At 37.1% G+C, this 13,717-nt stretch overlaps 1 protein-coding gene and 1 pseudogene across 1 annotated transcript; one reads left to right on the forward strand and one right to left on the reverse strand.

Annotated features, from left to right (window-relative positions):
- The first annotated feature begins 4,181 nt into the window (after positions 1 to 4,181).
- On the forward strand, positions 4,182 to 7,783 carry LOC131628810 (uncharacterized; annotated as a pseudogene).
- A 1,026-nt stretch (positions 7,784 to 8,809) lies between these two features.
- On the reverse strand, positions 8,810 to 12,158 carry LOC131628811 (protein INVOLVED IN DE NOVO 2-like). Its single transcript, XM_058899625.1, has 6 exons — positions 12,012 to 12,158; positions 11,214 to 11,336; positions 10,585 to 10,783; positions 10,196 to 10,368; positions 9,320 to 9,435; positions 8,810 to 9,209 (listed from the first exon to the last, which is right to left on the reverse strand). The coding sequence occupies exons 1-6, from the start codon at positions 12,156 to 12,158 to the stop codon at positions 9,017 to 9,019; spliced, it is 951 nt and encodes a 316-aa protein (XP_058755608.1). The 3' UTR covers positions 8,810 to 9,016.
- Between the last annotated feature and the right edge of the window lie 1,559 nt (positions 12,159 to 13,717).

Here is a 13,717-nt window from a genome sequence, read left to right on the forward strand (position 1 = left end):
ATATGGCGTCCACTCCACTAATGGAGCCGGAATAGGACACGCCGGTTTCAAATAAACTAGAACAAAATGGAGGGGTCTAAAATACCCAATACAAATTATGCTGCCAAATGGGTCTTGAGGTAGGCGACTCCTAAGTGGGAAAATGTCTCCTAAGTGAGATTTTGTTTTTGTAACAGGACAGGTTTCAGATATGCATATCCGAAATATAATAGATGCGTTTCAGATATGCATATTCAAAGTGGTGTTGTTTTTCATCCTAAATTCCGCATCAATGCAAGGAAATAAGAGATAACATGAAAAAAGTTTACCTTAAATTGCAGTTTTCTATGCTCTATTTGCATGATAAAACACTTGAAACTTGGTTTGGATATGAAAAGTTGATTCAGAATGGTTGAAGTTTTGTGGTAGGTTTTGGTTATGGGGGAAAATGAAGTGAATGAAATAGTGGTAGGGGTGATCATGCAGCAAACTGATATAACAACAATGTGCATATCTGAAAATACCACTGAACATTTGAATCCAACGTCCAAATAATAATGTGTAAACAAGATGGTTTCGGAAAATAAAATGTGAATCCAACATTCAAATAAAAACGTTCAAATACTGTCGCTACCGCGAAAATTAACAGAGTCGCCACTAACATATTTATCCTGAAAAGGAAGGGAATGCTAGCAAACCACAAAACAAAACAACGGTCTCACGACCAGAGAAAAAGGGTAAGGGAGTCGGTTACGCGAGGGGAAGGTATTAGCACCCCACGCGCCCATCGTACTCGATGGTATCCACGCCTGTGTCTAAAACTATGGGTGTGTAACAAATCTACGCTAATCTGGACTAAAATGAATGCAGAATGTAGTGAAAAGAAAGGATTATGCTCGCACGGGCCCTACCCCGCTGCCTACGTATCTGTTTTGCAGAATCAGAGCTACCGTAGCTCGGCTAACTAATTTCTGTTTGTTTTGTGTTTTTTAGGTGAACGAGTTACATTCACACTCCGCTGCTCGACCTTTGGAGGCTTATGCTTGGGAATGGAGCGGAAATAACAAGCTCTTAAGAAAAGAAAATCAAAGAGTGTGGTTTGTGTTTTAAAGAATGCATGAGGAAAACCTAAGCTAAGGGGGAAAACTTTCTACCTAATGTTATCATACAAAGGGTACCAGTCTAAACTAGCCTATCAACCTACGGGGAGAAGCGAAAGCAAACAAATAGCACACAAACGAGCATCCGCTCGTAAAGCAAACAAAACCAACAGTACTGACCGAATGGTAGAAAAGCGGTCCCGCCATAGCCAAGGGGAGCAGCTCAACCCAAGTCAACCAAACATTAGACCTCGCGAAAATAATCGGGCCATAGACAAGAGGGCGGACCCCTCTCAGCAACCAAGCCGTCACGGATCGTAAAGGAAAATGGTGCGTGCGTACACCGAGCATCAACGTCGAGCAACGCGAGCTATAAGAAAGGCGGGGGTCCGGCTACATGAACCCTTTTCCTGACATACTCGATAACAAGATCTTGTGCAGGTTCAGAAGCGAGCAACGCGTAGCGTGCACTTACTGAACAGACTCGATGAGACTAGGCGGGGGTTGATTGCTAACCCTTTTCGCGTGCCTTCCATGAGGACTTAACGGAGTGCCATATAGGACTTATTACACCGTGACTCCCTGCCGCAAAGCACAAATATAAACACACCAACAAAAACAGAGCCTCTTTCGAGGGCTTGGCCAGATGCATGTCTAGGTCCTACTTCTCATGTTAAAGGATGATGCGGAAAAGCGATAAAGTGCAAGAGAAATAAAATGAAACGGGAGACAATACTGAACGGATAGCAAATCCGCAATGAGCTAGCAAGCATAAGCAGAGAAGTCCGAAGTACTTTGCGTAAGCCATCATCAAGCAAAGCGAGTCAGGAAGCGCCATCATGAAAATAAATCACGAGCGACATGTGGTACACGTCGAGCATAACCACACAAACCTGCAAGAGAACACCAGCCAGTCAATACAAGAGTATACATCTCAATGAATTAGAGATCAGGTGACTGGCATCGGAAATAGGTTTGTGTCCCACAAATAAAGTGGAACACAATGCAAAACAATCGCACCAGAAGCGAAATCGTGTCCCACAAATAAAGTGGAACACGAAGCAAGTCAAATCGCAATCGAAGGCTCTCTCGAAGTATCTCGCACATCTCAGCAAACAAATCAGTAATAACAAGGAGGCACGCACCCGCCATAGAAAATACTAGCAATTAAATTCTAAGTAAATTCTAAAATAAAATCTAACAAGATTAAATTGTTTTTATGACATTTTTATCAACTAAAACTAGAATAGAACTAGGTAAGAAAACAATTAAAGTCTAACAAGCAAAAGATTACATGTTTTTATTATTATCTCTCATGCAAAAGTTTAACAAAATAATTGTTTTTATAGCATTTTATTACCTAAAAGAAATAGGAAACAAACTAGTTAAAAACAACTAAATCTAATGTGAATTATACATACACAGGGGGTCTAAAAATGAAATAAGGTGCAAACTAGTAATTTGGACGCAAGGCCCAGCCAGAATTGGCCCAAGGAGTATTTTTGTGTTTAATTTTCTTTCAGCAACACAAACAGGGAGATGCATTGGGCTCATAGGGGGTGCATGTTGCGATTTCGTGGCCCAAAGTTGATAATCCATAAATCTTCTTGATCCAACTAAATTAATCCAAATTTTATTAATGATTATTAACCAATGCTTAATCACGTTTATATTGCAGCATTAAAATCAAATTAGTGCATCAGTTAATTGAAAGACAAATGATTAAGAAAGAGGATTAGGTCAAAATTACTTGTGACTATTGGACTTTTGAAAATCAGACTCTTCCTCCTCTCTCACTCGCGAACGTGAAACAACGACGGCGCCGGAGGGAAGCTCCTCACCGATTTGCTGCTCCGTTCATCTCTCCGTTCGATCTCTGACTCAACCTCTGCTCCGCCTCGAATCCCCTCTCTCTCTCGATTTCATGCTCAAACAATCGTCTCCGGACTCAGCTCTCTGATTGGCTCAACGAATAAAGTTTTCTTCGCCTCAACCTTTCGATCTCTCTCGATCTCTGCTTTCAATCTCTCGGTTTCTCCTCTCCTGATTCAATTTTCTTCTCTGCGTTATTGATGATTCAGCCGCGGTGTTGTTGTTGTAGGTGAAAGCAAATCGAAGGTTTCGCGATGTTGTTTGAAAATGATGAAGATGATGATGAACGTTGTTGTAACGTGACGCTGATGCGAAGTTGCAGAGTCGTTCTTGAATATTCACAGATTGATATTGTAGTTGATTGAAGATGATGCCAAGGTTGATGATTATGGCTGAAGGTTTGTTAAAGATGAATGGAGATGTGCGATGGAGGTGAAGGTGTGGTGAAGAAAATGGATGAAGGTTCGATGATGATTTGAAGATTGAGAGAAAACGGTTACAGTGAAGAATTTGAAGATTGGAGAAGATTGATGGTCAAAGCTTGAAGAAGATGAAGATTGAAGAGAGTTTGTTATGGATTCGGTTAGAGTTTGTTACAGGTCTTTTTTTCTGTTATCTCTTTTTTGCAATTCTGTTATGAATTTTTCTCCCATTTTCTGTTATGAGGCTGAATCGAGAGAAAGAGAGAATTGAAGAGTGTCCTCATTGTTTGTGAATCCCTCCTCCCTTTCTTTTCTGAACCAATCTATTTTATCCTTTGTTATGATGCTGAATTCTATTACGGTTCCATCTGTTAAAGAGTTTTTTTTTTGCGAACCGAATCGGCTCAGTTTATTCACATATTGATTTTTCTGGTGTTGCAGCGCAGGTATTATGTCAAACCGATTTTGATGCGTTTATTCTGCAGCAAGTCGGTTTTTAGTTGGTGAATTGCAGGATTGTTGGTTTAATCATAGGATAGAATATGAGGCCAAAAACTTTGTGTAATTTTCTGAAATTTTGTCTGAATTTGTGAATGGATATGTAATGAATTGGACTTGTGGGTTTTTTGTTGTAATTTTTGTAATGAAGTGAACTTGGACCTTTGAATGGTGTAATGGACATTTGTTGAGAATTTTATTTGTGATATTTGGATTTGGTTTATGAGCTTTGTGTATATGTTTTGTAATGGGTTTTGATGGATATTGAAGTGAAATATGGTGAACTATTTTTTATACCAAACAAAACAACATGAATGAATTTGCTTCTCAATTCAATCCAAATCAACTTGCAAGACCAACAACAACTAGTAGAGGTAACTATAGTACTTTGATCACAAAATGAGTCTACCATCGTCATTCTTGCATCATGACTTGATCTTTGCACTTCGGACCATAAACCTTTTGTCTTGACGAAGTCTTTCTTTACTCAATGCTTTAATGCAACCATAGTTACCCGAGGATTCGTTGAGAATGAGTAAGAATTAGGATTAAACTGATACCTGGAGCATAGAAAGGGAACATGACCATGAAATCCAATTAATCTCTTCTAGTGAACATTTAACAAACTCCAACACCATGAACGGGAACTCTTTATTGTTTTTCTTTGATTGTTGAACGACGAAATAAACGCCATCCATAACTTATAGCACGGAGAAAGAGGGCAAATTTTGGGGTGCAACAAATACCACTGAACATTTGAATTCAACGTTCAAATAAATATCAGTACACAAAATATGAATAAAACAACCCAACTAATTTTAAATTTCCTTCATGAAATTTAGAAATACGTCTAATAGTTATGAATATCCTTTAGTAGATAGACCCACATACAACTTGAAAATTCACCAATAAAAACTACAAACATATGTGTCTTATAATTGAAGTGACTTTACTTAGTTTCCATACATCAAAATGAATGATATCAAAAAGAGGATTAGTTTATTATTGAGTAATATTAAGGAAAGAAAATCGAAATGAATGACATAAAAAAAGATGATTAGTTTATTATTGAGTACTATTAAGGAAAGAAAATTGAACCGTTTCTATACTATCAGGATTTACAATCTAAAAGATGCAACTAAGACAAGTGAAGAACGATAACTTTAAACTTTTTAAAATTTGGATAACCTAATAGAAGTGAAAACAATCGTAGATGAAATTTGGATATAATAAAGTCCGTGTGAATCATAGCATGAAGTGAAAGCTACGTACCAATTTTGGCTTCAAGTTAAATGACTAACATAAATTAAATTAAATGGACAATTGAAAACAAACAAAATTAAGAGATAAACATGAAAGAGAAATTACTTGACGAATATCATTGACTTTTGTTTTTACCTGTCTCAAACTATAATGTGATGTGTGAGGTTAGGTTGAATTTTTTTTATATAATAGAGACGAATTAATATAAACATGTTCAAAAACTTTAAAGTCTAAACCCAAGGGCTAGCAAACGAGGGCTGGAATAACGAAATGGTAGAACTAGCAATGTGAGTAATTCTTGTCGATGATGAAGCACGTGAAGCCTTAAACTGTACACGTAATCATATACCATATTGTATTTAGTGTATCTCAATTCATATTATCTTCCATTATCACTAGTGGATACAAATTCATTTATCCTGTTTGATCCTGAAGTTATAAAGGGTCTCTATAGACGCGGATTGATCTATTTTGATGTTCCAGTGTATCCTGAGGATCAGTTCAAAGTTTCAAGGCTTGAAGGTTTTGTATCCAACAGGGAGCAGTCTTATGAAGATTCTATTGAAGAGTTACTGTATGCAGTTTGTGTTGTTTCAAATGAAAATGCATCTGTTGCTGAGTTGGCAACAGCCCTACAGTCTGACTTGTCACAACTGCAGGCTGCTGCATCATTTGTATGTCAATTGGGACGGGCAACAAAAGTCATTGATCCATCTTCTATTCTTCAAGATACAAGTATACCCAGGTCTCCAAGAAGTGCATTTAGTGATGAAGAAGTTTCTCTTGCTAGTCATGGTTTTGACAATATCCATATTGATAATGATATTCAAGCGGATGCTTCGGGTTCAAGCAACCATGGTCCTCGTTCGGCCTATACGCGTGTTGCCTTCATAGTTGATGCCAATATAACATCCTATCTTATGATGGGTTCTGTTTCACCAGGTCTGAAATCTCATGCTGTTACGCTTTATGAATCGGGTAAATTAGGTCATGCCGACATTTCTGATCTTTGCAAGGATCTAAGCACTCTGGAAGGTGCAAAATTTGAGGGAGAACTGCAGGAATTTGCCAATCACGCATTCAGCCTACGATGTGTATTAGAATGTCTACAATCAGGCGGAGTTGCTTCTGATGTGAAAGTTGAGGAAGGACTTGATAAGATGAATATGGCTACTCCAAGCAATGATGAACCAAGCTCTCAAACAGCTGAAAAATCCTTGTCTGAGAAATTAGGAGACTATGATTTATTGAGTTTAGATTTGGAGAAGTCTGCTGAGGCTTCTGTTTCCTACGAAGGTTTTCCTAGTAATGGAACCAGTTCTATTACATTGGAAGGTGATGGCAATGACATACTGGATTCCAGTAATGATGAAAATCTCCAAAATAACGAGAATCTAATGGTTGAAGGGTCAAATATTGGAACATAAATGCTAAGAGGAAAAAAAATACCGTGTAGATATTCTCCGTAGTGAAAGCTTGGCTTCTCTTTCACCAACAACCATCGATTGTTTCTTCGTGACTATGATATAGTTGTGTCCATATTGCCTCTTCCTCATTCATCAGTTCTTCCTGGACCTGGGGGTCCTGTTCATTTTGGTCCTCCCTCGTATTCTTCTATGAGTCCTTGGATGAAATTGGTACTATATTCAACTGTAACAAGTGGGCCTCTGTCAGTTGTTCTGATGAAAGGACAGTGTCTGCGCTCGCTTCCTGCTCCATTGGCTGGCTGTGAGAAAGCTCTCGTATGGTCTTGGGATGGTTCCACAGTAGGAGGGTTAGGAGGGAAGCTTGAAGGAAGTTTAGTGAAGGGAAGTATACTTTTGCATTGTTTAAATTCACTTCTTAAGCATTCAGCCGTACTGGTGCTACCTCTCAATAAGTTTGATCTTGACAAATCTGGAAAATTGATTACTATGGATATCGCTTTGCCCTTAAAGAACGCCGATGGCTCAATTGCTCCTGTTGGAAAAGAGTTGGGAATTTCCGAAGAAGAAAGTTCAAAGGTGAAGTCTCTATTGAGCGATTTGGCAGACACGACGGAACTATGGACAGTTGGATACATTCGCTTACTTAGATTGTTTAATGATAGAGCCTGGCCAGTTTTGACCTGATGAAAAATATGATTGGGTTCCGTTGAGTGTCGAGTTTGGGATGCCATTATTTAGCCCAACGTCGTGTAATGATATATGTAGAAGGGTGGTGTCATGTGAATTGTTTCAATCTGGATCATTTGGTGAACACCGTCATGCAATGCAAAGCTCAAGGAGAAAATTACATGACATTTCTTCAGAGTACCAAGCAACAGGGCCTGCTGCTAAGGTACTTTACCAGAAGGAACAATTTAAGGAATCCTCACGGCAGCTTATGAACTATGCTAGTTGAAGATGGAATCCACTTGTGGACCCTTCCTCTCCCATTTCAGGGGCATCAAGTGAGCATCAAAGGTTAAAACTTGCAAATCGACAACGATGTAGAACTGAAGTTTTAAGCTTTGATGGCAGTATTCTTAGATCTTATGCCTTAGCTCCTGTTTACGAAGCTGCCACAAGGCCCAATGAAGAAGGCACTCAAGCCAACACGATAATGCTTATAATCAATATTATGACCAAATCTGTTGCAAAAGACATAAATTATGTAGACGTTCTCTAATTTCTTAATAAAAAACATCATAAAGGTGTTGAATATCAGTATATCACTAGAATATACATTGTCTTTTTTTGTCAAATATTATAGCATTTTGTATTTTTTTCAAATATTATAGCATGTTGTATAGAGTGCTAATCAAACCAATAGAAAAGACTAAATGGATTATATTATCATATAAGAGACTAATTAACAGTCCACTTGCTCTCTCATTCAACACATAACTCTTTTGAGTTTCTTTTGACTTCTTAGTGAGATGACTTGAGAATTTGTCTAAGAAACCTCATGTTTACTCAACTGGCCAATTTAAATAGTTTCAATAGTTGAGTTTCTTGAATGTTATAACGATAACCCGGGATTACAGAGAAAATGAGACTCTTAACAATAGATCCATACTTGTTAGTCTCATTCCCTAGGGATTATGAACACATCTTAGACATAAATTGAATATAACAGTGCCAACAAATGAAAGGTGAAATAACAAATAACATCCCTAAAATAGAGGCCACTGATTCAAACCGAGCTAAAACAGATTAGAGTGCCTTACAAATGCAATGGGTTTGGCAGACCTTGAAACGGGGTGAGGCATAGCGCTGATAGACCAAGAGATTCACTAATTAAACAATTTTGACTAATTCATAGATTCACTACCAATTTTTTGTCTTAACAGTATAACAAAGCCTTGGGATACACGACGATTTATTCAACACACACACACACTAAAATCTTACCAAAATGCTCTTTACTCATAGAAAGTAACATCTTGCTTGCTTTTTGATCCGGTGGGTTGTTTTTAGACCCTCACTTCATCGGTCAAAGAGAAGAAGAAGAAAGAAACTTGATAATTAAAAGGCTAGTAATATATTGTCATACAAGTTTCACATAAAAATATGTGTCTTCCAAGCTAGAGATAATACCAAAGACTGTCACTCTAAGAGCAAAAGCAGTTTTGAGTCTTGAAAATTACCATCTGTCTAGTGAAAATAGTGAAACTAACTAGTTTAACATAACCATAGATCACTAAAACATACATTAACCATGAGTTCACAGCTCTACAAATATGGATGAGTGCAAACCAGCTGCCATGCATAAGTTATTATAGCTGCGCCATCAACATCAACCATCCATTGTAACATGAAATTGTTATTAAAACAGTAGCAGTATTCATATGGAAAGGGGTAAGACACAACAATTGGTCATAGATTTCTTTTCTTTTTTTCCACCAGTTTTAAGTAAATTTCAGTAACATGAATATAGAGTAACAAAGTTGTATACAAACCTTCGCAACATTCCTTTCTTGCATTTCCATGTGTTCAACAAAAATTGTACTCCTTCCTTTAAAGTTGCTCTTTTTCCAGTTTTGTAGTTCCATAATTCGGAGGTTACATATCGCCCACTAGGATTATATTCATTAATCTCGGTATAATTCCAGCTTTTGTTTCATATCCAATTGTTTTTCAATCTGGATGATTTTAGCATGGAGTTCTTTTTGTTTCTGTATAATAGACATTCAAATAGCATAAATACTACGTTACTCTGAACCTGACAAGCACACTAATGATCATTAACAAAACTAATAGAAAGGCAGTACTGACGTTTTGATCTTCAGCCAGTTTCAAAACATTTCGATCTGCTTTCAGTTGCTCTATTGAAGCCATCTGAAGAAGTGAAGAGAGCTATTTTTCGTTGTATTCTGCATAACAATAAATGCCAGCAGAGTTAAACAAAGCCTTCTACACAAGCTTCTGAAGCAAAATATTATTTAAATGACTTCGCAGACACAGTAAGAACATAATTTCATATCATTAAGAGCATAGAATATAACCACACATTGGAGTTCACCATTTTAATTAGAGTCAACAATTACTGTTAAATATTGGTACTATCCTCTCCCACATCACCAGGGACTTAAGTAACAAGTAAGGGAGCACTACCAAGATTAAGATCAGAGACACACTCAGTCGAAGTGTACAATTAGTCTATACAAAGATTATAAGGTTCCAATAAGAATTCAATCATGAGCTACTTTCCCTTTTAAAGTAAATACACCTGCAATCCAAACACTAACTTGTTCTGGATTCACAACCTTCAATGAGGTACTACTCGAACAATTACCAGGTTTATCATATTTCCAATATTTTCATAATTAACTATCTGAAGATTCAACGGAAAATAAACTCCCAACCAATCATTCCATGATTTTAAACATGATAAGCAAAGTGGATATTGATTAAGCTTGGTTGATAAATCCTTCATTGAAAGCACTAACACATCTAAGTGCCAATCATGTGGACAAACATTTGTCAAAAAAAACATATGAATAATAATCAATACCGTACACAAAAAAGTTGCTCCATCAAATATAAATTTTTCTTGAATCCCAATCATAGGGGATGGAGCAAAATAAAAACACTATACCTCCTCAGCCAACTTTTTTCTTTCACTTTCATTATGTGCTTCACGTTTTTCCAAAGCAATTCTCCGCAATTCAAGCTCACTTTTCTGAGATTCTAGTGGCGATTTAAGCTTTTCGTGATCATTAAAAATCCGTTGGAAGTGATCCTTAGCACTTGCGTGTACTTTCTTCATCTCTAAATAATCAATTCTTAAAATTTTAAAACAAAGTTCAAGCATAATATTCATCCGAAATCAATTAGACTATGCCATATTTTAGGGTGCAATCATTGCAATGATTCTAGCAATATTTGGCACCACCACACTGGCAGTTGTATGTGTAACCAAAGCACCAGTCGCAAATCAGAAACATGAAAAACTAAACACCCACAACCACAACATATACTATCTACCTTCATTATAAGATTGAATGAGTAAATCTTTTTCTGTCATGGCAGAATTCATTTTCGCCGTAGTCTCGGTGCATCTTGCTTCAATCTCAAATAAGTGCTTGTTTTTAACTTGAATAATGTTGGTCAAATTGGACACGAGTTTATCTTGCCTTCGAGCCTCTTCTTCCATTAGTTCCGGTATAGTTTTAACATCAGCCATCTTTCACAGATGTTCACCGATGATGTTATTCACATTGTAATCATCTGCTTGGGCAACCCATCCAAAAAGACCCGTCTTCGGCCCGATATTAACAAACCAATCCTTTTTCCCAAGATGTTCTAACGCATACACTTTTTAAAATGCAAGTGCATTATCTAAGCCAGGCCAGTTTTTATTGAATTCCACAAGAACAGTTCCAGAGAGACCTTTGTAATTCCATAAAGGATTGACTCGAACCGGATTGAAACCCCTACTTCTATACTCATATTTAATTCTTGGTTGTCTATTCGTTCTTTCCCCTATTGACCCCCTATGACATTTCCAAATAGGGCTCGACACCAGTAAGTCCCTCAGATGACAAAAAGTGACAGAATTATAGGTTCAAAAGGCCAAATATATAAAAAGAGAACCATGTTTAACAGAAACATACTCTTTCTTTCCTGTCAATCATGACAACTTTAAACGGATGCCAATCTGGGTCTTTTAGATACTCTTCCCACAATGAACATAGTTCTGTAGTTTTATCTTCGGCTTCCTCCTCATTATATCTTTGCTTCATAGGTTCAAGGAATGGCTCAATGTCAACTTTATTCTTTCACTTTCATTATGGGCTTCACGTTTTTCCAAAGCAATTCTCCGCAATTCAAGCTCACTTTTTGCAAATTCCAGTTTCGATTTAAGCTTTTTGTGATCATTAAAAACTGTTTCCATCCTAAAGCAGTTGATCCAATTCTTTTTGTTCCTCTAAGACATCCTTGTTGTTTGAATACTTTTTCATTGTGAAAATTCCGAGCCAATTACTAACAATATACCATATGCATGAAAAAATAAGACACAATAAAAATGGTGAGATATGATTTCCAGTATACCAAATACTCTCTTTGAGATATCGTGGAAATTCCAAGCCAATTACTAACAATATACCATATGCATGAAAAAATAGCACACCATAAAAATGGTGAGATATGATTTCCAGTATACCAACAACTCTCTATGAAATATCGTGGAAATTCCGAGCCAATTACTAACAATATACCATATGCATGAAAACATAGCACACCATAAAAATTGTGAGATATGATTTCCAGTATACCAACTACTCTCATTGAAATATTATGGAAATTACGAGCCAATTCCCAATAGCCCACCAATACCAATACCAATACCAAGTACACATATTTATCCGCCAACGCATAGTTTCGAATCAAGACCGATAACCCACCAATACCAATACGAGGTACACACTTTTATCCGCCAACGCATAGTTTCGGATCAAGACCGATAGCCCACCAATACCTATACCAATACCAATACCAATACCAATACCAATACCAATACCAATACCAATACCAATACCAATACTGGGTATACACATTTATCCGCCAACGCATAGTTTTGAATCAAGACCGATAGCCCACCAATACCAACACAAGGTACACCACATTTATCTGTCAACGCATAGTTTTGAATCAAGACCGATAGCCCACCAATACCAATACTAGGTACACACATTTATCCGCCAACGCATAGTTTCGAATCAAGACCGATAGCCCACCAATACCAATACCGGGTACACATATTTATCCGCCAACGCATAGTTCCGAATCAAGACCGATAGCCCACCAATACCAATACCGGGTACACATATTTATCCGCCAACGCATAGTTTCGAATCAAGACCGATAGCCCACCAATACCAACACGAGGTACACACCCATTTATCCGTCAACACATAGTTTCGATTCAAGACCGATAGCCCACCAATACCAGGAACACACGTTTATCCGCCTACGCATAATTTCGAATCAAGACTGATAGCCCACCAATACAATTACCTGGTATACACATTTATTCGCCAACACATAGTTTCAAATCAAGACAGATAGCCCACTAATACCAAGTACACACATTTATCGGATACCATGTACTATAGTTGTTGTACTTCATTTTTCTGATTATTCAATTGTGAGTGAAATTTATGATTTTTTTCATATACCAATCTAATATCTGTATGCATTTTAATTTCTTTATTACTGAATCATGACACTATTTTTTAATTTTTTTTTTAAACTCGTACAATGATATTTTTTTTGTGAACCAAACAACTTCAAACTTTGTTCAATGAGCATTAGAATGAGGCTTATTTTCAAAGAACTTGGACATATAACTCTGTTTTAATAAAATATTGTTCTGCAGATACATGCCACCAATGCCCAAAAGTTATGGATTACTCTTTCCACCACCATGAACTGTTTCACTTGTCTCCTCTCAAATCTGATATTCTACTCCCATTTAACCAAGAGGACTTCGTCCAAAAGACCTGTTTGAAGATAGATTCAAACTCGGTTAACATTTGCAAACTAATGTTTTCTACTTATTATAAAACCCCAAAAATTTAGGTTTAAAAAAACTACAGAAAATTGAACAGTTAAATTTAAGCTGAAGATAAGAAAATGTGAGATGGATGTAGTAGAAGGATGAGACAAAAAAACTCAGTATCTATGGATTCCATTCCTACGGTTGTTTGGCCGCAGCCCAATCACAACAAATCCACCAAATTTCTGAAAACATCATAAACAAGCAGTCGTTGTGATCAAGCTTTTTATATACGCACCGATTATTCAACGAGAAAACAAGATGCATATGTTTCCCCATCCAAAATCAAGTCAGTGCAAAAACACAAATACAGATCTAAAAGAAAAAACAAATTTCATAAAAATCAAGATTTCGTAAAGAATATGAAAAGCTTCAGGGCTCATATCAAATGTAAATTTTGAATCAAGACCGATAGCCCACCAATACCGATATCAGGTACACATTTATCCGCCAACGCATATTTCCGAATCAAGACTGGTAGCCCACCAATACCAGGTACACATATGTATCCGCCAATGCATAGTTTTGAATCAAGACCGATAGCCCGCCAATACCAAT

Source organism: Vicia villosa, unplaced genomic scaffold, assembly GCF_029867415.1.
Source record: "Vicia villosa cultivar HV-30 ecotype Madison, WI unplaced genomic scaffold, Vvil1.0 ctg.000481F_1_1, whole genome shotgun sequence".
In the NCBI taxonomy this organism is placed as follows: domain Eukaryota; kingdom Viridiplantae; phylum Streptophyta; class Magnoliopsida; order Fabales; family Fabaceae; genus Vicia; species Vicia villosa.

Coding starts and splice junctions, on each gene's coding strand:
- LOC131628811 (XM_058899625.1), bottom strand. CDS start 12,158: ATGTGTATACCCAGTATTGGTATTGGTATTGGTATTGGTATTGGTATT. Junction 10,784..11,213: donor TGATTGACAGGAAAGAAAGA/GTATGTTTCTGT, acceptor CATCTGTGAAAG/ATGGCTGATGTTAAAACTAT. Junction 9,436..10,195: donor GAAAAAAGTTGGCTGAGGAG/GTATAGTGTTTT, acceptor TCACTTCTTCAG/ATGGCTTCAATAGAGCAACT.